At 47.8% G+C, this 25,454-nt stretch overlaps 1 protein-coding gene across 1 annotated transcript in view; it reads left to right on the forward strand.

The window, feature by feature from the left end:
• The window catches only part of coq5 (coenzyme Q5, methyltransferase), a 40,326-nt gene extending 16,840 nt beyond the window's left edge, over nt 1–23,486 (forward strand). Inside the window, 3 exon segments of the mRNA XM_072497504.1 lie at nt 3,626–3,714; nt 15,983–16,094; nt 22,807–23,486. Coding sequence (XP_072353605.1) covers nt 3,626–3,714; nt 15,983–16,094; nt 22,807–22,908 — 303 coding nt within the window. The 3' untranslated portion in view covers nt 22,909–23,486.
• The last annotated feature ends 1,968 nt before the right edge of the window (nt 23,487–25,454 follow it).

The following is a 25,454-nucleotide window of genomic DNA, read 5'->3' on the forward strand; positions in this document are numbered from 1 at the left end:
AAGAGGGGCTGTGGGCAGATGCCCTACGTAGGGTAAACTCTTCGTCCTCGTGCGCCAGGCTAAGCCTGATACAATTCAAGGTTTTGCACAGGGGCACATATGACCGGAGATAAGGCTCAGTAAATTTTTTGGGGTAGAGGATAGGTGTGGGCGATGCGCGCGAGGCCCAGCAAACCACACCCACATGTTTTGGTCATGCCCGGCACTGCAGGGGTTCTGAGTGGGGGTGGCAAATGTGCTTTCGAAGGTGGTGGGGGTCCGGGTCGAGCCAAGCTGGGGTTGGCTAAATTTGGGGTTGCAGAAAAGCCGAGAGTGCAGGAGGCGAGAGAGGCTGATGTTTTGGCCTTTGCGTCCCTAGTAGCCCGGCGAAGGATATTGCTTATGTGGAAGGAAGTCAAACCCCCGGGCGTGGAGACCTGGATAAACGATGGCAGGGTTTATAAAACGAGAACGGATAAAGTTCGCACTAGGGGGCTCTGCTCAAGGGTTCACCAGGTGGGTGGCAACCGTTCATTAACTACCTCGCAGAACGATAAAGGAAATGGGAAGGTAACCGCAGCAACCCAAGGGGGGGGGGGGGGGGGGGGGGGGGGGGGCTCAGGAGGGTCCTCAGGGGTGTTTTTGTATAGATATTTGTACTTGGCTATGTATATTGGACTGTTTGATTTTATTATCGGGGAGAGTTATTATTTTTGTTATGGCAGTTGCCATTTAGTTTATATATTATTTATTTGTTAAAAACTGTCACTTATTTATATTGTTTTATTGTTGTAAAAAGGGAAAAAACCTTTTGTATTGTTCTGTTTGGCCGAAAAATTTGAATAAAATATATATTTTAAAAAACAAAAAAAACTGATGAACCCCTCCCCGAACCCAAACCTCCGCAACACTTCCCAAGGATGCTCCCACTCTACCCGATCAAAGGCCTTCTCCGCATCCATAGCTGCCACTACCTCCGCTTCCCCCTTCCACCGAGGGCATCATAATCACATTGAGGAGTCTCCGCACTTTTGTGTTTAGCTGCCTACCCTTCATGAATCCCATCTGGTCCTCATGAATCACCCCTGGGACACAGTCCTCAATTCTCGTAGCCAGCACCTTCGCCAGCAACTTAGCGTCAATATTGAGGAACGAGATCGGTCTATACGACCCACATTGCAATGGATCCTTGTCCCGCTTCAAGATCAAAGAAATCAGAGCCCTAGACATTGTCGGGGGCATGGTCCCCTCCTCCCTCGCCTTATTAAAAGTCCTCACTAGCAATGGGCCCAGCAGGTCCACGTCCAGCAGGTCCACGTATTTCCTATAAAATTCAACCGGGAACCTATCCGTCTCCGGGGCCTTCCCCACCTGCATGTTCCCCAATCCTTTTAACCAGCTCCTCCAGCCCAATCGGCGCCCCCAAACCAGCCATCTGCTCTCTCCTCCACAATCGGGAACCTCAGCTGATCTAGGAATCGTCGCATCCCCCCCCTCCACCGCTGGGGGCTCAGACCTGTACAGATCCCCATAGAAGTCCCTAAATACCTCGTTTATTCTCTCCGCACTGTATTCCCCCCTCTGTCCCTAACTCCACCAATCTCTCTCGCTGCCTCCCTCTTACGAAGCTGATGTGCCAGCATCCGACTCGCCTTCTCCCCATACTCATAACCCGCCCCTTGCGCTTTCCTCCACTGTGCCTCTGCTTTCCCCGTAGTCATCAGGTCGAATTCCGTCTGGAGGTTCCGTCGCTCCCTAAATAGCCCCTCCTCGGGGTGCCTCTGCATAACTCCTGTCCACCCTTAAAATCTCCCCCACCAATCTCTCCCTCTCTCTTTCCTCCCTGTGGGCCCTAATGGAGATTAGCTCTCCCCGACCACTGCCTTCAACGCCTCCCAGACTACCCCCACCTGCACCTCCCCGTTGTCATTGGCATCCAAAGTATCTTTCAATACACCCCCGCACCCGCCCGCACACAGGCCAGCCATGTGCCCGCGCCTCCCGCACCCTCCAGTCCCCCAGGTGGCGGACCCCCGCCCCGACCACCTCTCCTACTTCCAGCTCCCCTTTGGCCATTGCAGCAGCAACCAGTTCTCTTCTTCCCCCCCCCCCCCCCCCCCCCCCCGCCGCTAGATCCTCGTCTAGCCATTTTGGTCCCCCCGTGACACTCCGTAAGTCAGCTGACCCCAGCGCCTCCTGCCATTCCATCGACCCCCCAGTGTGAGAATCCCCCCATCCCTTGGCAGTCAGTGTGCGCTCCTCTCCAGCACTGCCCCCCCCCCCCCCCCCCCCCAGCCCCGCTCCCATCCTTCCCTAGCGCAGGAAAAAGCCTGCGCTTTACATCTGAGCCGGCCCCCGCCCCCCTCTGGCGCAGCTCCTTTTTGCGGCCTTACCCCAACTCCCCATCCCCGCGCCTCCACCACCCCTCTTCCTCCACGGGGCCCTGCGTCTCCAACACCGACGCCCACACTCTCCCACAGCCCCCACATCAAATCCATTCACCCATCCCCACCCAGCACCAAAACAAAAAGAACATTCCCCAAACGCGGTAAACATAGTAAACATCCCCCCATGACAAACCCTCAGTTTGAGTCCAACTTTTCAGCCTGGATAAAGTTCCATGCCTCATCAGGCGTTTCAAAATAATGGTGCCGATCTTGGAACGTGACCCACAATTGTGCTGGCTGCAGCATCCCGAACTTCACCCCCTTCCGATGGAGAACCGCCTTAGCCCGGTTAAAACCAGCTCTCTTCTTAGCCACCTCTGCACTCCAGTCCTGGTAAATACGGATCTCCGTGTTCTCCCACCTGCTGCTCCGTTCTTTTTGGCCCATCTCAGGACACACTCCCTGTCCATAAAGCGGTGGAACCTCACCACTACAGCCCTTGGCGGCTCGTTGGCTTTGGGTCTCCTTGCCAGGACCCGATGAGCCCCATCCAGCTCCAGGGGCCTCGGGAAAGCTCCCGCGCCCATCAGCGAATTGAGCATCGTGCTCGTATATGCCCCGGCATAGGGCCCCTCCACTCCTTCAGGGAGACCCAGAATCCGAAGATTCTTCTTCCTCGACCTATTCTCTAGGTCCTCAAATTGTTCCTGCCACCTCTTGTGCAGCGCCTCCACCTTCACCGCCAGGCCCAAGATCTCGTCCTCGTTCTCCGAGGCTTTTTGCCGCACCTCCTGGATCGCCGCCCTTTGGGCCTTCTGGGTCTCCACAAGCTTCTAAATTGCAGCCTTCATTGGCGCCAGCATTTCTGTCTTCAGCTCCGCAAAGCAGCGTTTGAGGAACTCCTGCTGCTCCTGCGACCACTGCGCCCATGCTGTTTGGTCTCCACCCGCCGCCATCTTGCTTTTCCTCCCTCACACTTTCCGCTGCACCAGGATCACTTTTTTAACCGCTCCACTCCTGGTCCATTCCATATAATGTCAGGGGAACCTTGCTGTCACCTTCCCACACTGGGAGCCGTCGAACAATTGCCGTTGGGGCCCCTCTGAAGAGCCCAAAAGTCCGTTCCCGGCGGGAGCTGCCGAACGTGCGACCTACCTAGGCATAGCCGCAACCGGAAGTCCTCTGTTCAACTCTTAACAATGCAAGAAAATATCCATGTAAGAAACCCTGACGCTGACTGTCCGTTTTCTTCTTACCAGGTGTTGCAAGAGGCCTATCGAGTTCTGAAACCAGGTGGCAGGTTCCTGTGTTTGGAATTCAGCAAAGTACAGAATCCAATCATTTCCAGGTGCCAATAGTACACTAGGATTATAAAGCAGGATGGTAGCATCAATAATTTAGTATTACTGAGGGGAAACTGGCGACAGTAAGTTAGTATTGCGGAGGGCATTTACAATTACAGAGGGGGGGGGGGGGGGCGGAACTGGCTGCTGTAATTTAGTATTACCGAGGGAGGAAACTGGCTGCGATAATTTAGTATTACCGAGGGGGGGGGGGGAAGCTGTCTGCGATAATTTAGTATTACCGAGGGGAATACTAGCTGCTGTAATTTAGTAATACAGAGGGGGCAAACTGGCTGCTGTAATTTAGTATTACCGAGTGGGGAAACAGGCTGCGGTGATTTAGTATTACTGAGGGGAAAACTGGCTGTTGTAATTTAGTAATACAGAGGGGGGAAACTGGCTGCTGTAATTTAGTATTACAGAGTGGGGAAACAGGCTGTGGTGATTTAGTATTACAGAGGGGGAAAACTGGCTGTGTTGATTAAGTATTGCAGAGGGGGGAAACTGGCTGCTGTAATTTAGAATTACCGAGGGAGGAAACTGCCTGCGATAATTTAGTATTACTGAGGGGGGGGGGGGAAGCTGTCTGTGATAATTTAGTATTACCGAGGGGAATACTAGCTGCTGTAATTTAGTAATACAGAGGGGGGAAACTGGCTGCTGTAATTTAGTATTACCGAGTGGGGAAACAGGCTGCGGTGATTTAGTATTACTGAGGGGAAAACTGGCTGTTGTAATTTAGTATTACAGAGGGGGGAAACTGGCTGTTGTAATTTAGTATTACCGAGTGGGGAAACAGGCTGTGGTGATTTAGTATTGCAGAGGGGGGAAACTGGCTGCTGTAATTTAGAATTACCGAGGGGGGAAACTGGCTGCGATGATTTAGTATTACCGAGGGGCAAACTGGCTGCTGTAATTTAGTATTACCGAGGGGCAGACTGGCTGCTGTAATTTAGTATTACTGAGGGGCAAACTGGCTGCTGTAATTTAGTATTACCGAGGGGCAAACTGGCTGCTGTAATTTAGTATTACTGAGGGGGGAAACTGGCTGCTGTAATTTAGTATTACCGAGGGGCAAACTGGCTGCTGTAATTTAGTATTACCGAGGGGCAAACTGGCTGCTGTAATTTAGTATTACCGAGGGGCAAACTGGCTGCTGTAATTTAGTATTACTGAGGGGCAAACTGGCTGCTGTAGTTTAGTATTACTGAGGGGCAAACTGGCTGCTGTAATTTAGTATTACCGAGGGGCAAACTGGCTGCTGTAATTTAGTATTACCGAGGGGCAAACTGGCTGCTGTAATTTAGTATTACTGAGGGGCAAACTGGCTGCTGTAGTTTAGTATTACTGAGGGGCAAACTGGCTGCTGTAATTTAGTATTACCGAGGGGCAAACTGGCTGCTGTAATTTAGTATTACCGAGGGGCAAACTGGCTGCTGTAATTTAGTATTACCGAGGGGCAAACTGGCTGCTGTAATTTAGTATTACTGAGGGGCAAACTGGCTGCTGTAATTTAGTATTACCGAGGGGCAAACTGGCTGCAGTAATTTAGTATTACTGAGGGGCAAACTGGCTGCTGTAATTTAGTATTACTGAGGGGCAAACTGGCTGCTGTAATTTAGTATTACCGAGGGGCAAACTGGCTGCTGTAATTTAGTATTACTGAGGGGCAAACTGGCTGCTGTAATTTAGTATTACCGAGGGGCAAACTGGCTGCTGTAATTTAGTATTACCGAGGGGCAAACTGGCTGCTGTAATTTAGTATTACCGAGGGGCAAACTGGCTGCTGTAATTTAGTATTACTGAGGGGGGAAACTGGTTGCTGTAATTTAGTATTACTGAGGGGCAAACTGGCTGCTGTAATTTAGTATTACCGAGTGGGGAAACAGGCTGCTGTAATTTAGTATTACTGAGGGGAAAACTGGCTGCTGTAATTTAGTATTACTGAGGGGGGAAACTGGTTGCTGTAATTTAGTATTACCGAGGGGGGAATACAGGCTGCAGTAATTTAGTATTACCGAGGGACAAACTAGCTGCTGTAATTTAGTATTACTGAGGGGGGAAACTGGCTGCGATGATTTAGTATTACCGAGGGGCAAACTGGCTGCAGTAATTTAGTATTACCGAGGGGCAAACTGGCTGCTGTAATTTAGTATTACCGAGGGGGGAAACTGGCTGCAGTAATTTAGTATTACCGAGGGGGGAAACTGGCTGCAGTAATTTAGTATTACCGAGGGGGGAAACTGGCTGCAGTAATTTAGTATTACCGAGCGGGGAAACTGGCTGCAGTAATTTAGTATTACCGCGGGGGGAAACTGGCTGCTGTAATTTAGTATTACTGAGGGGGGAAACTGGTTGCTGTAATTTAGTATTACCGAGGGGGGAAACTGGCTGCTGTAATTTTAGTATTACTGAGGGGAGAAACTGGCTGCAGTAATTTAGTATTACTGAGGGGCAAACTAGCTGCTGTAATTTAGTATTACAGAGGGGGGAAACTGGCTGCGATGATTTAGTATTACCGAGGGGGGAAACTGGCTGCAGTAATTTAGTATTACCGAGGGGGGAAACTGGCTGCAGTAATTTAGTATTACCGAGGGGGGAAACTGGCTGCAGTAATTTAGTATTACCGAGGGGGGAAACTGGCTGCAGTAATTTAGTATTACCGCGGGGGGAAACTGGCTGCTGTAATTTAGTATTACTGAGGGGGCAAACTGGCTGCTGTAATTTAGTATTACCGAGGGGCAAACTGGCTGCTGTAATTTAGTATTACTGAGGGGCAAACTGGCTGCTGTAATTTAGTATTACTGAGGGGGGAAACTGGTTGCTGTAATTTAGTATTACCGAGGGGGGAATACAGGCTGCAGTAATTTAGTATTACCGAGGGACAAACTAGCTGCTGTAATTTAGTATTACTGAGGGGGGAAACTGGCTGCGATGATTTAGTATTACCGAGGGGGGAAACTGGCTGCAGTAATTTAGTATTACCGAGGGGGGAAACTGGCTGCAGTAATTTAGTATTACCGAGGGGGGAAACTGGCTGCAGTAATTTAGTATTACCGAGGGGGGAAACTGGCTGCAGTAATTTAGTATTACCGCGGGGGGAAACTGGCTGCTGTAATTTAGTATTACCGAGGGGGCAAACTGGCTGCTGTAATTTAGTATTACTGAGGGGCAAACTGGCTGCTGTAATTTAGTATTACTGAGGGGGGAAACAGGCTGCTGTAATTTAGTATTACCGAGTTGGGAAACCGGCTGCAGTGATTTAGTATTACTGAGCGGAAAACTGGCTGCGATGGTTTTGTATTACAGAGGGTGGAAACTGGCTGCTGTAATTTAGTATCACCGAGGGGGAAACTGGCTGCTGTAATTTAGTATTGCTGAGGGGCAAACTGGCTGCTGTAATTTAGTATTACTGAGTGGGGAAACTGGCTGCTGTAATTTAGTATTACCAAGGGGGGAAACTGGCTGCTGTAATTTAGTATTACTGAGGGGCAAACTGGCTGCTGTAATTTAGTATTACCGAGGGGCAAACTGGCTGCTGTAATTTAGTATTACTGAGGGGCAAACTGGCTGCTGTAATTTAGTATTACTGAGGGGCAAACTGGCTGCTGTAATTTAGTATTACTGAGGGGCAAACTGGCTGCTGTAATTTAGTATTACTGAGGGGGGAAACTGGTTGCTGTAATTTAGTATTACCGAGGGGGGAAACTGGCTGCTGTAATTTAGTATTACCGAGGGGGGAATACAGGCTGCAGTAATTTAGTATTACCGAGGGACAAGCTAGCTGCTGTAATTTAGTATTACTGAGGGGGGAAACTGGCTGCGATGATTTAGTATTACCGAGGGGGGAAACTGGCTGCAGTAATTTAGTATTACCGAGGGGGGAAACTGGCTGCAGTAATTTAGTATTACCGAGGGGGGAAACTGGCTGCAGTAATTTAGTATTACCGAGGGGGGAAACTGGCTGCAGTCATTTAGTATTACCGCGGGGGGAAACTGGCTGCAGTAATTTGGTATTACTGAGGGGGCAAACTGGCTGCTGTAATTTGGTATTACCGAGGGGGCAAACTGGCTGCTGTAATTTAGTATTACTGAGGGGCAAACTGGCTGCTGTAATTTAGTATTACTGAGGGGGGAAACAGGCTGCTGTAATTTAGTATTACCGAGTGGGGAAACAGGCTGCTGTAATTTAGTATTACTGAGGGGGGAAACAGGCTGCTGTAATTTAGTATTACCGAGTTGGGAAACCGGCTGCAGTGATTTAGTATTACTGAGCGGAAAACTGGCTGCGATGGTTTAGTATTACAGAGGGTGGAAACTGGCTGCTGTAATTTAGTATCACCGAGGGGGAAACTGGCTGCGATGATTTAGTATTACTGAGGGGGGAAACTGGCTGCAGTAATTTAGTATTACTGAGGGGGGAAACTGGCTGCAGTAATTTAGTATTACTGAGGGGGGAAACTGGCTGCAGTAATTTAGTATTACTGAGGGGGGAAACTGGCTGTGATGATTTAGTATCACCGAGGGGTGAAACTGGCTGTGGTAATTTAGTATCACCGAGGGGTGAAACTGGCTGTGATGATTTAGTATTACCGAGTGGGGAAACTGGCTGCAGCAGTTTAGTATTACCGAGGGGGGAAACTGGCTGCTGTAATTTAGTATTACCGAGGGGGGGATACAGGCTGCAGTAATTTAGTATTACCGAGGGACAAACTAGCTGCTATAATTTAGTATTACTGAGGGGGAGAAACTGGCTGCAGTAATTTAGTATTACCATGGGGGGAAACTGGCTGCAGTAATTTAGTATTACCGAGGGGCAAACTGGCTGCAGTAATTTAGTGTTACCGAGGGGCAAACTGGCTGCAGTAATTTAGTATTACCGAGGGGGCAAACTGGCTGCAGCAGTTTAGTATTACTGAGGGCAAACTGGCTGCTGTAATTTAGTATTATTGCGGGGCAAACTGTCTGCTGTAATTTAGTATTACCGAGGGGCAAACTGGCTGCTGTAATTTAGTATTACCGAGGGGGGAAATCTGGCTGCCATGATTTAGTATTACAGAGGGGGGAAACTGGCTGCAGTAATTTAGTATTACCGAGGGGGAAATCTGGCTGCCATGATTTAGTATTACAGAGGGGGGAAACTGGCTGCAGTAATTTAGTATTACTGAGGGGCAAACTGGCTGCTGTAATTTAGTATTGCTGAGGGGCAAACTGGCTGCTGTAATTTAGTATTACCGAGGGGGAAAACTGGCTGCCATGATTTAGTATTACAGAGGGGGGAAACTGGCTGCAGTAATTTAGTATTACTGAGGGGCAAACTGGCTGCTGTAATTTAGTATTGCTGAGGGGCAAACTGGCTGCTGTAATTTAGTATTACCGAGGGGGGAAACTGGCTGCCATGATTTAGTATTACAGAGGGGGGAAACTGGCTGCAGTAATTTAGTATTACTGAGGGCAAACTGTCTGCTGTAATTTAGTATTACCGAGGGGGAAATCTGGCTGCCATGATTTAGTATTACAGAGGGGGGAAACTGGCTGCAGTAATTTAGTATTACAGAGGGGCAAACTGGCTGCAGTAATTTAGTATTACTGAGGGGCAAACTGGCTGCTGTAATTTAGTATTGCTGAGGGGCAAACTGGCTGCTGTAATTTAGTATTACTGAGGGGGGAATGGCTGCTGTAATTTAGTATTACTGAGGGGGGAAACTGGCTACGATGATTTAGTATTACTGAGGGTGAATCTGGCTGCTGTAATTTAGTATTACTGAGGGGGGAAACTGGCTGCGATTATTTAGTATTACAGAGGGGGGAAACTGGCTGCAGTAATTTAGTATTACCGAGGGGCAAACTGGCTGCTGTAATTTAGTATTACTGAGGGGAGGGGAACTGGCTGCAGTAATTTAGTATTACTGAGGGGCAAACTGGCTGCAGTAATTTAGTATTACCGAGGGGCAAACTGGCTGCTGTAATTTAGTATTACTGAGGGGAGGGGAACTGGCTGCAGTAATTTAGTATTACCGAGGGGCAAACTGGCTGCAGTAATTTAGTATTACCGAGGGGGGAAACTGACTGCTGTAATTTAGTATTACCGAGGGGGAAAACTGGTTGCTGTAATTTAGTATTACTGAGGAGGGGGGAAACTGGCTGCAGTAATTTACTATGCCCGAGGGGGGAAACTGGCTGCAGTAATTTAGTATTACCGAGGGGGGAAACTGGCTGCTGTAATTTAGTATTACCGAGGGGGGAAACTGGCTGCTGTAATTTAGTATTACTGAGGGGGGGAACTGGCTGCAGTAATTTACTATGCCCGAGGGGGGAAACTGGCTGCAGTAATTTAGTATTACCGAGGGGGGAAACTGGCTGCTGTAATTTAGTATTACCGAGGGGGGAAACTGGCTGCTGTAATTTAGTATTACCGAGGGGGGAAACTGGCTGCGCTGATTTAGTATTACAGAGGGGGGAAACTGCTGCAGTAATTTAGTATTACAGAGGGGGGAAACTGCTGCAGTAATTTAGTATTACCGAGGGGGGAAACTGGCTGCGCTGATTTAGTATTACAGAGGGGGGGAAACTGCTGCAGTAATTTAGTATTACTGAGGGGCAAACTGGCTGCTGTAATTTAGTATTACTGAGGGGCAAACTGGCTGCAGTAATTTAGTATTACCGAGGGGGGATACTGGCTGCAGTAATTTACTATTCCCGACGGGGGAAACTGGCTGCAGTAATTTAGTATTAGCGAGGGGGCAAACTGGCTGCAGCAATTTACTATTCCCGAGGGGGGAAACTGGCTGCAGTAATTTAGTATTACCGAGGGGGGAAACTGGCTGCAGTAATTTAGTATTACCGAGGGGGGAAACTGGCTGCTGTAATTTAGTATTACCGAGGGGGGAAACTGGCTGTTGTAATTTAGTATTACCGAGGGGGGAAACTGGCTGCGCTGATTTAGTATTACTGAGGGGGGAAACTGCTGCAGTAATTTAGTATTACTGAGGGGGGAAACTGGCTGCGCTGATTTAGTATTACCGAGGGGCAAACTGGCTGCTGTAATTTAGCATTACCGAGGGGCAAACTGGCTGCAGTAATTTAGTATTACTGAGGGGGAAGTGGCTGCAGTAATTTAGTATTACTGAGTGGGAAACTGGCTGCAGTAGTTTAGTATTACTGAGGGGCAAACTGGCTGCAGTAATTTAGTATTACCGAGGGGGAAAACTGGCTGCTGTAATTTAGTATTACTGAGGGGGGAATGGCTGCTGTAATTTAGTATTACCGAGTGGCAAACCTGCTGCAGTAATTTAGTATTACCGAGGGGCAAACTGGCTGCAGTAATTTAGTATTACAGAGCGGCAAACTGGCTGCAGTAATTTAGTGTAACCGAGGGGCAAACTGGCTGCAGTAATTTAGTATTACCGCAGGGGGAAACTGGCTGCTGTAATTTAGTATTACAGAGCGGCAAACTGGCTGCAGTAATTTAGTGTTACCGAGGGGCAAACTGGCTGCAGTAATTTAGTATTACCGAGGGGGCAAACTGGCTGCAGCAGTTTAGTATTACTGAGGGCAAACTGGCTGCTGTAATTTAGTATTATTGCGGGGCAAACTGTCTGCTGTAATTTAGTATTACCGAGGGGGAAATCTGGCTGCCATGATTTAGTATTACAGAGGGGGGAAACTGGCTGCAGTAATTTAGTATTACTGAGGGGCAAACTGGCTGCTGTAATTTAATATTGCTGAGGGGCAAACTGGCTGCTGTAATTTAGTATTACTGAGGGGCAAACTGGCTGCTGCAATTTAGTATTACCGAGGGGGGAAACTGGCTGCTGCAATTTAGTATTACCGAGGGGGGAAACTGGCTGCGCTGATTTAGTATTACCGAGGGGGGAAACTGGGTGCAGCAGTTTAGTATTACCGAGGGGGGAAACTGCTGCAGTAATTTAGTATTACCGAGGGGGGAAACTGGCTGCGCTGATTTAGTATTACCGAGGGGCAAACTGGCTGCTGTAATTTAGCATTACCGAGGGGCAAACTGGCTGCAGTAATTTAGTATTACTGAGGGGGAAGTGGCTGCAGTAATTTAGTATTACTGAGTGGGAAACTGGCTGCAGTAGTTTAGTATTACTGAGGGGCAAACTGGCTGCAGTAATTTAGTATTACCGAGGGGGAAAACTGGCTGCTGTAATTTAGTATTACTGAGGGGGGAATGGCTGCTGTAATTTAGTATTACCGAGTGGCAAACCTGCTGCAGTAATTTAGTATTACCGAGGGGCAAACTGGCTGCAGTAATTTAGTATTACAGAGCGGCAAACTGGCTGCAGTAATTTAGTGTAACCGAGGGGCAAACTGGCTGCAGTAATTTAGTATTACCGCAGGGGGAAACTGGCTGCTGTAATTTAGTATTACTGAGGGCAAACTGGCTGCAGTAATTTAGTGTTACCGAGGGGCAAACTGGCTGCAGTAATTTGGTATTACCGAGGGGGCAAACTGGCTGCAGCAGTTTAGTATTACTGAGGGCAAACTGGCTGCTGTAATTTAGTATTATTGCGGGGCAAACTGTCTGCTGTAATTTAGTATTACCGAGGGGGAAATCTGGCTGCCATGATTTAGTATTACAGAGGGGGGAAACTGGCTGCTGTAATTTAGTATTACCGAGGGGGAAATCTGGCTGCCATGATTTAGTATTACAGAGGGGGGAAACTGGCTGCAGTAATTTAGTATTACTGAGGGGCAAACTGGCTGCTGTAATTTAGTATTGCTGAGGGGCAAACTGGCTGCTGTAATTTTAGTATTACCGAGGGGGGATACTGGCTGCAGTAATTTAGTATACCGAGATGGGAAACTGGCTGTTGTAATTTAGTATTACTGAGGGGGGAAACTGGCTACGATGATTTAGTATTACCGAGGGGCAAACTGGCTGCTGTAATTTAGTATTACTGAGGGGAGGGGAACTGGCTGCAGTAATTTAGTATTACCGAGGGGCAAACTGGCTGCAGTAATTTAGTATTACCGAGGGGCAAACTGGCTGCTGTAATTTAGTATTACTGAGGGGAGGGGAACTGGCTGCAGTAATTTAGTATTACTGAGGGGCAAACTGGCTGCAGTAATTTAGTATTACCGAGGGGCAAACTGGCTGCAGTAATTTAGTATTACTGAGGGGGAAGTGGCTGCAGTAATTTAGTATTACTGAGTGGGAAACTGGCTGCAGTAGTTTAGTATTACTGAGGGGCAAACTGGCTGCAGTAATTTAGTATTACCGAGGGGGAAAACTGGCTGCTGTAATTTAGTATTACTGAGGGGGGAATGGCTGCTGTAATTTAGTATTACCGAGTGGCAAACCTGCTGCAGTAATTTAGTATTACCGAGGGGCAAACTGGCTGCAGTAATTTAGTATTACAGAGCGGCAAACTGGCTGCAGTAATTTAGTGTAACCGAGGGGCAAACTGGCTGCAGTAATTTAGTATTACCGCAGGGGGAAACTGGCTGCTGTAATTTAGTATTACAGAGCGGCAAACTGGCTGCAGTAATTTAGTGTTACCGAGGGGCAAACTGGCTGCAGTAATTTAGTATTACTGAGGGGGGAAACTGGCTGCAGTAATTTAGTATTACCGAGGGGCAAACTGGCTCCTGTAATTTAGTATTACCGAGGGGGAAACTGGCTGCGATGATTTAGTGTTACTATGGGGGGAAACTGGCTGCGGTAATTTAGTATTACCGAGGAGGAATCTGGCTGCGGTAATTCAGCATTACTGAGGGGGAAGCAGCCTGCAGTAGTTCAGTATTACCGCGGAAGACTGGTTGCTGTAATTTAGCTTTACCGAGGGCGAAACTGGCTGCAGAATGTTAGTATTACTGAGGGGGAAACTGCCTGCAGTATGTTAGTATTACTGAGGGGGAAACTGGCTACAGTTATCTTGTCCTCTATGACTGTGGGGAAGCTGGCTGCAGTCATCTAGTACTCTGTTATTGAGGGGATTGCTGACTGCAGAAGTTTAGTGTCAGTTGAGGGTGCCGCTAGCTGCAGTTACTCTATTACTGAGGGGGAGACTGCCGTATTATTTTTCTCAAATTGAACTTGATTGTAGATTTCTTACACCTGTAACCCTGCCTGCATTCGCACCAACAGGCTTAAGCAGTCTTATCTTATTGGGCGTTTCTCGATATGTTGGGAAATTTGCAGGTCAATAGTTTCTGTAGTGGTCTACAACAACCAGTGCTTTTCATGGGCCAGCTGCTCAGAGAGCATTGGACAATGATCAGAGTTTTACTCTGCTGGCAGCTGATGAGGTTTACCTGTTTGTTTGGGATTTAGATGAAGTAGCTGCTATGGGAACTCAATAGGTCATGTGTTCTGGCCCTTGTGAACCTCCGTCCAGAACAATAAGAATCAAGTGCAATTCTGCTGGAATTGGAAGTGATCTAATTGCAGAGAATTGTCCATGTTTCATTCCAAACAGAACTAGTCTAGGAGAATTCAATGGGGAAATGCATTGTGCCATTGCTGTTCCAGTTCTGTCAAAACCATTGCTTAAAGGCATCTGACCAACAAAGTTACAGTTTTAAAAAACAAAAAGCAAAATATTCAGGAATACACCTAAACAATAACCGTTGGGTGGATCTCTTGTCAATCGGTTTCCATATTCAACTCTGCCCTTGGATGCCGAGTTACCTATTTTAAACTTCCAGCATAAATCAGCGGTTCGTAGGTAGGACCACTGGGAAATTGCCTGGACTGCTTATTCATTATGATTTCAGCATATTGACATTCAACTCCAACTTGTTTGAGGTGTGAACCTTTTGGACCCATCAAATCCATAATTTAACACGACATGATGCAAAGTGCTGCGGATGCTGGCAATCTGGAAAAATTTGGTCGGTCTGGCAGCATCTGTGGAGAGTGAAACTACCTACTGAGTTTTTCCGAGCATTTTCTATTGAATGCAGTAACTTGGTGAAAATCTAATGTATAATAGATTTCTGTCCCTTTTTCCATTGTTACTCCGATATTATGCCCAAAGGCCAGCGCAGTGCACGAGAAATAATGGATGCAAACCCGCACCCTCTAATTCCACATATGATTCTCCAGTACAGTGTATTTGTACACCCATGAACTGTCTCCCTGTTCCAACTTTTTATTTTCTCCGCGAATACGTCTTCATCCTTTCCTCTTCTGAGGACATTGACTGACTTTGTGTTGGGCTGTGGTTCGATAGGCAACCTTCATCCTACAATATTTGTGCCTCAAGTGTCAGGCAATGACTATCTCTTACAAGCAAGGATCTAACCATCACCTCTTCGCATTCAATGGCGTTACCATGGCTGAATCCCCCACTATCATCATCCTGAGGACTACCATTGATTAGAAACTGAACTGGACTAGCCATATAAATACTGTTGCTACCAGAGCAGGTCAAAGGCTAGGAATCCAACAGCGAGTAATTCAGCTGACTCCTCCAAGCCTGTCTACCATCTGCAAGGCATAAGTCAGGAGTGTGATGAAATACTCTTCACTTGCCTGGATGAGTGCAGCTCCAATAACACAAGAAGCTTGACACCACCCAGGACAAAGCAGCCCGCTTGATTGCTCCCCCTTCCACAAACATTCAAACTCTCCATTGCTGAACAGTGACAGCCATGTGTACCATCTACAAGATGCACTGCAGTAACTCGCCAAGGTTCCTTAGACAGCACCTTCCAAACCCATGACCACTACCATCTAGAAGGACAAGAGCAGCAGATAACCTGGGAACCTCACCACCTGGAGGTTCCCCTCCAAGTCACTCACCACCCTGACTTGGAAATATATCGGCGTACCTTCACTGTCGCTGGGGTAACATCCTAGAATTCCCTCCCTAGCAGTACAATGGGTGTACCTACACCTTAGTGACTACAGCGGTTCAAGAAGGCAACTCGCCACCACCTTCTGAAGGTTAACTAGGGATGGGCAGTAAATTTTGGCTTCACCAACGACGCCCACATCATGTAAATGTTTTTTAAAATGTTGATCAGCTTGCCATTCTTTATCTCTGAATTTGATGGTTCAGCCATATTTGAGCCCAATCCTGCTCTCATCTGATGTTCGTACCCGAGAACTCAGACCATTTTTCCTGTCATTATCCCAGACATTGTGAATTTGAGAGCTGGTTTGACTCTTATTTGGATACTCATTGGACAAAGCATCCTCTTTTCTTTTTCATAAGAATGGATTTTCCTTTCCTCACTTTATTTTTAGGATTGTTTTGTACTTATTGTAATGGTACAGAATACCTGTTCTCTTTTGTCCAGGCTCTACAATTTGTACAGTTTTCAAGTGATACCTGTGCTGGGCGAGGTCATTGCTGCTGATTGGAAATCTTACCAATACCTGGTAGAAAGTATCCGACGTTTTCCTGATCAGGTAATATTAATGTCAATCAGATATTTTTTTTATATATATCATACTCAAGCACTTGCCATTGTTCTTTGACCTACTTGCACCCTACTTTTTCTTTATCAGATTGTATCTTTTCATTCTGCAACTGTTCCCTGCATTGTAGTTGGTCTTTGTTTGAATCAAGGATAGATTTGTAAATATGACTCTAATCAGAATGGGCCTTGAGAAAATATCCCTTGACTTTAGATTGCTTGAAGCTACAAAGGTTACGGTGTTAACATTTTTCTTTCCGCCCCTTAAAAGATCTGCCAGCTAATGACCCTTTGCTAAGATTTTTGTTTAAAGATAGGATTGGATTTGTTTATTGTCACGTGTACCGAGGTACAGTTAAAAATATTTTTCCAGGAGCAGCTCAAAACAGACCATTTAGTACCTGAAAAGAAAATACATAATAGGGCAACACAAGGTACACAATGTAAATTCGTAGACACCGGCATCGGGTGAAGCATACATGAATGTAGTATTAATCAGGTCAGTCCATAAGAGGGTTGTTTAGGAGTCTGGTAACCGCAGGGAAGAAGCTGTTTTTGAATCTGTTCATGCTTGTTCTCAGGCTTTTGTATCTCCTGCCCGATGGAAGAAGTTGGAAGAGTGAGTAAGCCGGGTGGGAGGGATCTTTGATTATGCTGCCCGCTTTCCAAGGCAGCGGGAGGTGTAGAAGGAGTCAATGGATGTGAGGCGGGGTTGTGTGATGGATTGGGCTGTGTTCACGACTCTGGAGTTTCTTGCGGTCTTGAGTCGAGCAGTTGCCATACCAGGCTGTGATGCAGCCCGATAGGATGCTCTCTTATGATTATAAATAAAAATAAAAATAAATCTTTTTATTGGCATTTCTCCGCCGCCCCCCCCCCCCCCCCCCGGCGATGACCAGCTTCTCTTGAACGGCCTCCGCCCTACCTCGAAGCTCTCTTCTGACCCCCTTCAGGCAAACTTAATCTTTTCCAACTAGAGAAACTCATTCAGGTTTCCCAGCCAAGCCGCAACTCTCGGTGACATATCTGACCTCCAATTCTAAAGAATCCGTCGACAGGTCTTCAGAGAAGTGAAGACTGCGACATTGGCCCCCTTCCCCTCTAGCAACTCCGGCACCTGTGAAACCCCAAAGATCACCACCATGGGTCAGGTTTCACCTCTGCCCCCACTATCTTCGATCCCAAACACCGCCTCCCAGAAGCTGTCCAACTTCCAACAACCCCAAAAGATGTGAACATGATTCGCCGCCCCCCCCGCCCACACTTCGCACATCCACATGTTACCTATGGGAAGAACCCATTCATCCGAGCCCGAGTCTTGTGAACCCTGTGCACTAATTTAAACTAAATCAAGCTCATTCTAGCACAGGAGGAAGTTGAGTTCACTCACCGCCTCGCCTCACACCAGAGACCCCATCCTATCTCCTTCCTCAACTCCCCCTCCCGTTCCGCTTAATCCTTTCCACCAGTGCCTTTCCTTGCTCTCCCAACCACCCGTATATGTCCCCGAGCTCTCCCCACCTCACCTGGGAGCAGCAATTTCTCCAACAGTGTGTACTCCGGTAGTTTGGGAATGTCAGTAGCTCCTTTCGCACACAATCCCGCGCCTGCCAGTACCTAAACTCACTCCCCCTCGGTAATTCTCCCGCAGCTCATCCAACCCAGCCAATTACCCCTCCGAGAACATATCCTTGACCCGTTCCAACCCTTCCTCCCTCCACTGCTTACACATCCCATCCATCCCCCTGCCTTAAACCTGTGGCTCTCATACAGTGGTGTCAAGACCGACATCTGGTCCAATTTAAAGTGCCTCCTCAGCTGATTTCAAATCTTAATAGTCTACTCCACCACCAGACTCTCCATATACCCCCTCTGAGCTAATGGCAACGGGGCCATCACCAAGGCCCTCAAACGTGAGCCACTACAGGATTCCTCCTCTAACCTGAGCAGAGCCCTCTTCATTCCCTGCCCACACAAATTCCAAGACCAGCACCTCCACCTTCTAGAAAAAGGCCTTGGGGAGAAAAATCGGAAGGGACTGAAAAACAAACCAGAACCTTGGCAGCACATTCATCTTTACCGCCTGCACCCTCCCTGTCAATGTCAAGTACAACATATTCCAAATGTTAAAATCCCCCTTAACCATCCAAGTTCCACCTATGCGTTGTGGTTGTCGCCCACTTGTGCGTTACCTGAATCATATACCTAAACTGCTCCCTTGCCGCCTTAAATAGTTGCACCCCCAGGTTTTCCCCCACCGCCCTGCCGCGTTCACTGGGAGCACCTCACTCTTCCCTATGTTCAACTTATAGCTGGAAAACTCCCGAATCTCTCCAGCATGCCCATAATTTTGCCCAAACTTTTGAACGGTCCAACACAAACAACAGGTCATCCACATAGTGATACCCAATGCTCCCTACCCCCACACAATCCCTCGCCACTCAGCCGACGCCCGAAGTGCCATCGCCAAGGGCTCAATTGCCAATGCAAATAACAAGGGCGACAGTGGGCACCCCTGCCTCGTCCCTCAATGCAATCCAAAATACCCTAGACTCGTCTCCTTCGTTCGAACACCTGCCATGAGGGACGCCTACAACAATCGAACCCATGCCACAAGTTTCGGTCCAAACCTTCCCAGAACTTTAAGCATGTACCTCCACTCTACCTGGTCAAATGCCTTTTCCGCTTCCATGAACACCATCACCTCTGGTCCAGTCCCCCTGACGGAGCCATAATTACGTTCAACACCCTCCTAATGTTACTGGAGAACTACCTCCCCTTGACAAAACCCATTTTGTCGTCAAAAAACACCTCCGGGACTCACCCCTTCAACCTACACACCAGCACCTTCACCAGGACTTTCATGTCCATGTTTAGCAACGAAACAGGCCTGTGGGACCTACACTCCAGTGAGTTCTTACTTTTTGGGGGGATCAATGGAATCGCCGCCTGGGCTAACTTCGCTGTCAAGTCCCTCTTTTTTCATCACTGCACTAAACATACCCACCAGGTGGGGGGGCCAACCACTTGTAAAACTCTGCCAGGAAGCCGCCCAGCCACGGTTCCTTCCTCCACTGCGTCTGAATAATACACTCCATCACCTCCCTTAAACTGCCCCATATCCTCCGCCTCGTTCAGTCCTATACAACCCCTCGTAGAAAACCTTAAACACCTCATTTATCCTCTCCAACTCCGACTCCCCCTTCCTCTTCTCCGCCCTCACCTGCAAAATTTCCTTGGACGCTGCCTGACTCTGCAACTGGTGGGCCAACATCTGACTCACCTTCTCCCCATAATCATACTGCACCCCCTCACCCTCCACAGCTGCCCCACTGCCTTGCCTGTTGTCAACTGGTCAAACTGCTGCAGCAACTTCCTCTGCCAACAGCTCCTTCGTGGGGATGCCAAGTACTCCACTATCTCATCCAATAACCACCTCTGCTCGTTCCCCCTCATTCAATCCCCATGGGCCTTGAACAAAATAATTTCCCCTTGGCCACAGCCTTCAAGGCCTCCCAAAACATAGCTGCTGACACCTCACCATCTCTCTCCTTCCCACAAAACTCCTTATCAGCCAAAAGTCCCAAGTCCAACTGCACCCCGGTCTCTGCACCAATTCCAAACACTGCTTCTCATCTTTTTTTAAAATAAATTTAGAGTATCCAATTAATTTTTTCTGGTTAAGGGGCAATTTAGCATGGTCAATCCACCTACCCTGCACATCTTTGGGTTGTGGGGGCGAAACCCACGCAAACACTGGGAGAATGTGCAAACTCCATATGGACAGTGACCCAGAGCCGGGATCGAACCTGGGACCTTGGTGCCATGAGGCAGCAGTGCTAACCACTGTGCCACCATGCTAATAACTTCTCATCTAACCAGTGTGGCACATGGTCTGAGATCACTATCTCTGCATGTTTGTGCCCTACTGTCCCCATCAGCACCGCCCGGTTCACCAAGAAAAAAATCAATCTTCGAATACACCCTATACACGTGAGAAGAAGGCAGACTCCCTCTTCCCCGGGTTCCCGAACCTCGACGGATCCACCATCCTCCTCCTTTCCATGAACCCTCCCACCTCTTTCGCCATTCTTGACCTTCCCATTGACTGAGGGCTTGACCTGTCCAACCTTGGCTCCATTACATAATTAAAATCCCTCCCCCATGATCAACTGGTGAGAGTCCAGGTCCAGAGTCACTCCAAGTAACCTCTTTATAAAACCAACATCTTCCCAATTAGATGCCTACATGTTTACCAGCAACATAACTCCTCCATCCAAAGTCAGCTTTCAGCCCTCCCCCAGCTTATCATCCCTGATAAAGTCATTCGCTTCCTCCGGGGTCCTAAAGTAATATTCCCAGCCATCATAGGTTACCCAAAGTCTCGTCAAAATCTGACGCTGATACAGCACTGCCTTGTCCTTGTAGATTCTGGCTTGGGTCACTGTCTGTGCGGAGTCTGCACATCCTCCCCGTGTGTGCGTGGGTTTCCTCCGGGTGCTCCGGTTTCCTTCCACAGTCCAAAGATGTGCAGGTTAGGTGGATTGGCCATGATAAATTGCCCTTAGTGTCCAAAATTGCACTTAGTGTTGGGTGGGGTTACTGGGTTATGGGGATAGGGTGGACGTGTTGACCTTGGGTAGGGTGCTCTTTCCAAGAGCCGGTGCAGACTCGATGGGCCGAATGGCCTCCTTCTGCACTGTAAATTCTATGATAATTTATGAAACCTGCTCGCATCCTGACCAACTCTGCTCCAATGTCCTGATAAATCCGGATTCGGTTCCCTTCCCATTCACAGACCCATTTCGCCTTGGCCCACCTCAGGACCTTTTCTTTGTCCAGAAACCTGTGCATCCACACAATCACTGCCCGTGGCGGCTCCCCCGCTCTTGCCTTCTGCCTCAAGAACCTATGGGCCTGGTTCACCTCTGGGGCTTTATCCAATGCCTTCTCCTCCAACGTGGCCAACATCCTTGCGATGTAGTGTGTGGCGCTCATTCCCTCCACTCCCTCCAGCAGACTGACAATCCGCAAGGTTTGTCGCCTCAACCTATTTTCCTGGTCCTCTACCTTTGCATGCAGCGACTTGCACAGATTCCCCAGGATCGCCACCTCCGCCTCCAAAGACACAATACAGTCACTCTGGTCGGGCACCTTTTCCAACTCTTGTCTCGCCACCCCCTGTTTCAAGGCACTTTTCCACCTGACCCAGAGACCCGCGAGAGGTGCCACTGCCCCCCTCAATCGCCTTTCACTAGTCGCTCTGCATTTCTTTCCTTTTGCTGCTGAAACTCCTCTTTAATGAAGCCCATCAATTGCTTCATCTGCAGCTTTCCCATTGACGACAACTCTCCCACCTCCGTTATTTTTGTAATTGGTGCTGCGCCACGAGTCTCCTCCAACTCTTTCACCAGGTCTTTCACTGTCTTTGGCTGGGTCTGGTAGCCCGTAAACATGACCATCCAGAGGAAAACTTCTTCCCCTACACTCTCCGCTCCACTTTTCTGCTGAATCTACCCAAAACATGTGTGAAGAGGGCCAAACACTTTCAAGCAGGAGCCACCCTGTGTGCAACCACTCACTCCATGGCCGCCACCGGAGGTCAAACCTTTGCTAAGATGAAGGACAAACTACACTTGAAGAATGAGGCAGACTATTCTAGTGGTAGAGACATTGTTAATTATTTTGTCCTGGGCTCCCTGAGCCACATACTGTTGCTATTCGAACTTAGGAGCTGAATCAGTGTTTTCATCAATAAGAAAGAACCTGCATTATATACCGCATTTCACAACCTCAGGACCCCAAGGCAATTCTCTGTCAGTGAAGTACTTTTTAAATGCAGGAAATCAATAAATGCAGTTGCAAAATATGAATGGGAATTGGGCAGTACAGTGGCGCAGTGGTTAGCATTGCTGTCTCACGGAGCGAAGACCTGGATTCGATCCCAGCCCCGGGTTACTGTCGTGTGGAGGTTCCACATTCTCCCCGTGTCTGCGTGGATCTCCTCACAATCCAAAGATGTGTAGGGTAGGTGGATTGCCTACGCTAAATTGCCCCTTAATTGGAAAAAAATAATTGGGTACTCTAAATTTATTTTTAAAAAGATATTAATGGGAATTGATAGAGTAGGTAGAAAATAAACTATTTTTTTGGTTGGGTATAAAGGACAAAGCCTACAAGTTCAGAGTCAGAAAGTTTGAAACTCTCTTCCACAAACAGCAGTTTGTGATGCTGGCTCAGTCGGTAATTTTAAATCTGTGATTATTTTTTTAAAACTAAAAAGCGATATGGGGCAATATTGGATCTCTGGAGTTTTGGGAAGCTAAATGGCCTCCTCCTGTTCTTAGGCTCCTAACATCTGAAACCTCTGACAGTACAGCACTCCCTCAGTACTGCACTGTAGTATCAACCTGGAATTTGTATTCCAATCCCTGGAATGGGATTTGACGTTGCAAACTTCTTGAGGTGAGTGCTGCCATTGAGTGACAGCTGTCCTCCTTTTATCAGTATTGTTTATTAACTGCCAGCTGGGAGGTGTGCAAGAGTGTCAGAAGAAACCCACTCTCTCTCAGTGGGGAGTGGTGAGGTGTTTTATTTTCCTAGGAGGAGCCTTGTCTCCACACTCAGGCCATGTCATATTTTGATGCAGAACATGTAATGTTTGCCTGGGCTTGCTTTCATTTGTATCTTTTGTGTCTTTCCAGGACGAGTTCAAAGGAATGATTGAGGATGCAGGGTTTTACAAGGTGGAATACAACAACTTGACATCAGGGATTGTGGCTGTTCACTCTGGATTTAAACTCTAAATTTTAAGTGGCCTAAAGGAAATTGACAGTTGTCTGCTGTGAGACCCAGCTTCTATTGATCCAGATACGCAATCTCTGTGAGTTAGCACACACCACTGCCAAGCTACTGAAATGTTGGCAGATCCCAGCCCGGGGTCACTGTCCGTGTGGAGTTTGCACATTCTCCCTGTGTCTGCTTGGGCCTCACCCCCACAACCCAAAAACATGTGCAGGGTAGGTGAATTTTCCACACTAAATTGCCCCTTCATGGGGCGGGGTGGGGGGGGGGGGAGAATTGGATGCTCTTTTAAAAAAAAAAAAAAAAAAATTTTTAATTTTAATTTGAAAAAGAACATTAGCAGATATATCTGTTAGTCACTTAACAGCCACACAATTATCAGTGAGATGATGGGACTGTGCTGCAACATCATTTGATTTATATTAACCTTGGTTTGAAGTGTAAAAGTGCAGGTGCACATTGTCTGCTCCTGTTCTGCGTGGTTTTCCTCTGTGAGGATGTAGTTTCAGTATCTTCAAATTTGTACTAATAAGTGCATAAAGCCCTTTGGCATGAAAAAATAAATATATTTGATATCCAAGCTTTGCCAGCTGCAGATTGGTTATTAAATTAGACTGTTGAATTTATGTGTGTTTTTAAGAAATCAAGGATTTGACCATTTCATATTTTTTGTGAAATATACTCTATAGAAACTTGCATTTATTTCTCACCTGCCTCCAATGCAAAAAATTAGTTTTAGGTTGGTCAGATTTTCTCTCACACTTCACCTTTAAAAGCCTTCGAGTGAGAACTTCAGGATCTATTATTTGGTTTTTGAAAAAATGTTTTATTTTCCTTTTTCACATTTTCTTCAAAATTTACCACCACCAATAAACGGTAACGGATACAATGTCAAACCCCTTATTAACAACAACGATCCGATCCTCCCACCAATCCCAAACACAACAGCCCGCATGACAATATAAGCATCAAATAAAAAACGCCCAAAGAAGGAATCGGGAATCGCCCATGGTCACCATTAACATGTATAGTCTCTCTCTCTCTCTCTCTCTCTCTCTCTCTCTCTTTCCCCCCCCCCCCCCCCAAAAAAAAACTAATATTCAAGGCCATCCAATCTCCGAAAGTGTACAATGAATGACACCCATGAATTGTAAACTCCCCCAGACTCCTCCCCTCCACTCCCTCTTGGAAACACCTCACCCAGTATCGGTCCCCTCCTCCAACTTTTCACCCCGGTTAGGCTCATCGAAACCTCACCAGGCTCTGATTGCCACAGCTCCTCCCCCCACCTCTCTCCCGTTCACTGGCCATCTTAAACCAGCCAGAGTGGAGACCCTCGCCCGGTCCCAGGAAAACGAAGAAATCCCCTTTAACTCACAACCCCAGCATAAACACACAAGCCCCAAAGAACCATCATTGCAAAGGAAAGTCCCAACTCTTGCCTTGTACAAATGGACAACGTCGACTCATTTAGTACATACAACAACATGCAGTGAAAAGATAAAGCTACATACTCTCCTACCAACCCCCTACCCTCAGTATAAGACCAGTCCTCAGCCCCATTTCTCAATTCTGCCACAGCCCTTCTGCCTTCGCAAACACCACTGCCGCTTCCACCATCTCAAAATAAAAGTCTTTGGACCCTCAACTTAGCTGGATACACTATGCCGCACCGCACCTTGGTGTTATACAGTGCCGTCATCACTCGCCAACTCCACCGTAAAGTCCTGGTATATGGGTATACCAACTCCAGCCCACTGCACCATCGTTTCTGCTTTGTCCAGCACAGGACCTTCTTCACGCCATACCTACGGAAACAAACAGTCACTACTCTTCGCGGCTCACTCGCCTTTGGCATAGGCCTCCACAACCCAAGAGCCCGATCCAGTTCGTATTGAGAGGGATCTTCCCCCTCCCCCAATAGCTCCGCCAACATCGTGGCAAAATACTCCAGCCTCAGACCTTCCACCCCTTCGGGCAGACCCACGATCCTCAGATTCTGCCGCCTGGATCTGTTTTCCAGGTCTTCCATTTTGGCTCGCAGACCCTTGTTGGTCTCTATCTCCCTCCGCAGCTCCTTCCCCATCGAGGTGAGTTGATCACTGTGTTGCGATAATGTCTCTTCCACTTCCTTCAGTGTCTCGCACTGCTCCCGCACCTCAGCCGCTGCACTCGATACCGCTACCCTCACTGGGGCAATCGCCTCCTCCTCCACCAGCACTTTCAATACTGCCCCCATCTCCTTCCTCATCGCTTCCATGTGCTTTTGTGAACTGTTTTTCAAGTTCCACGGCCATCGACTTGGTCATCCTTTCTGCTGTGAGCAGTGCGGCCTCACCCGGCGCCCCAGCCTCCGCCTTCCTTCCAGTTCCTGCGCCGACCTTTCCACCCACCGGCAGACCTTCATTAGCCCCCTTTTTCACGGCCGTTTTTCTTTAGATTTGGACATCTCTCTTCTCTATACCTTGTTTAATCAAAAATTGCTCCTGGGACAGGGCATCAAAACTCCAAAAAGCCAATTCTCGGGCGGGAGCCCTCCAACGTGCGG

The sequence above is a fragment of the Scyliorhinus torazame genome, chromosome 1, assembly GCF_047496885.1.
Source record: "Scyliorhinus torazame isolate Kashiwa2021f chromosome 1, sScyTor2.1, whole genome shotgun sequence".
In the NCBI taxonomy this organism is placed as follows: domain Eukaryota; kingdom Metazoa; phylum Chordata; class Chondrichthyes; order Carcharhiniformes; family Scyliorhinidae; genus Scyliorhinus; species Scyliorhinus torazame.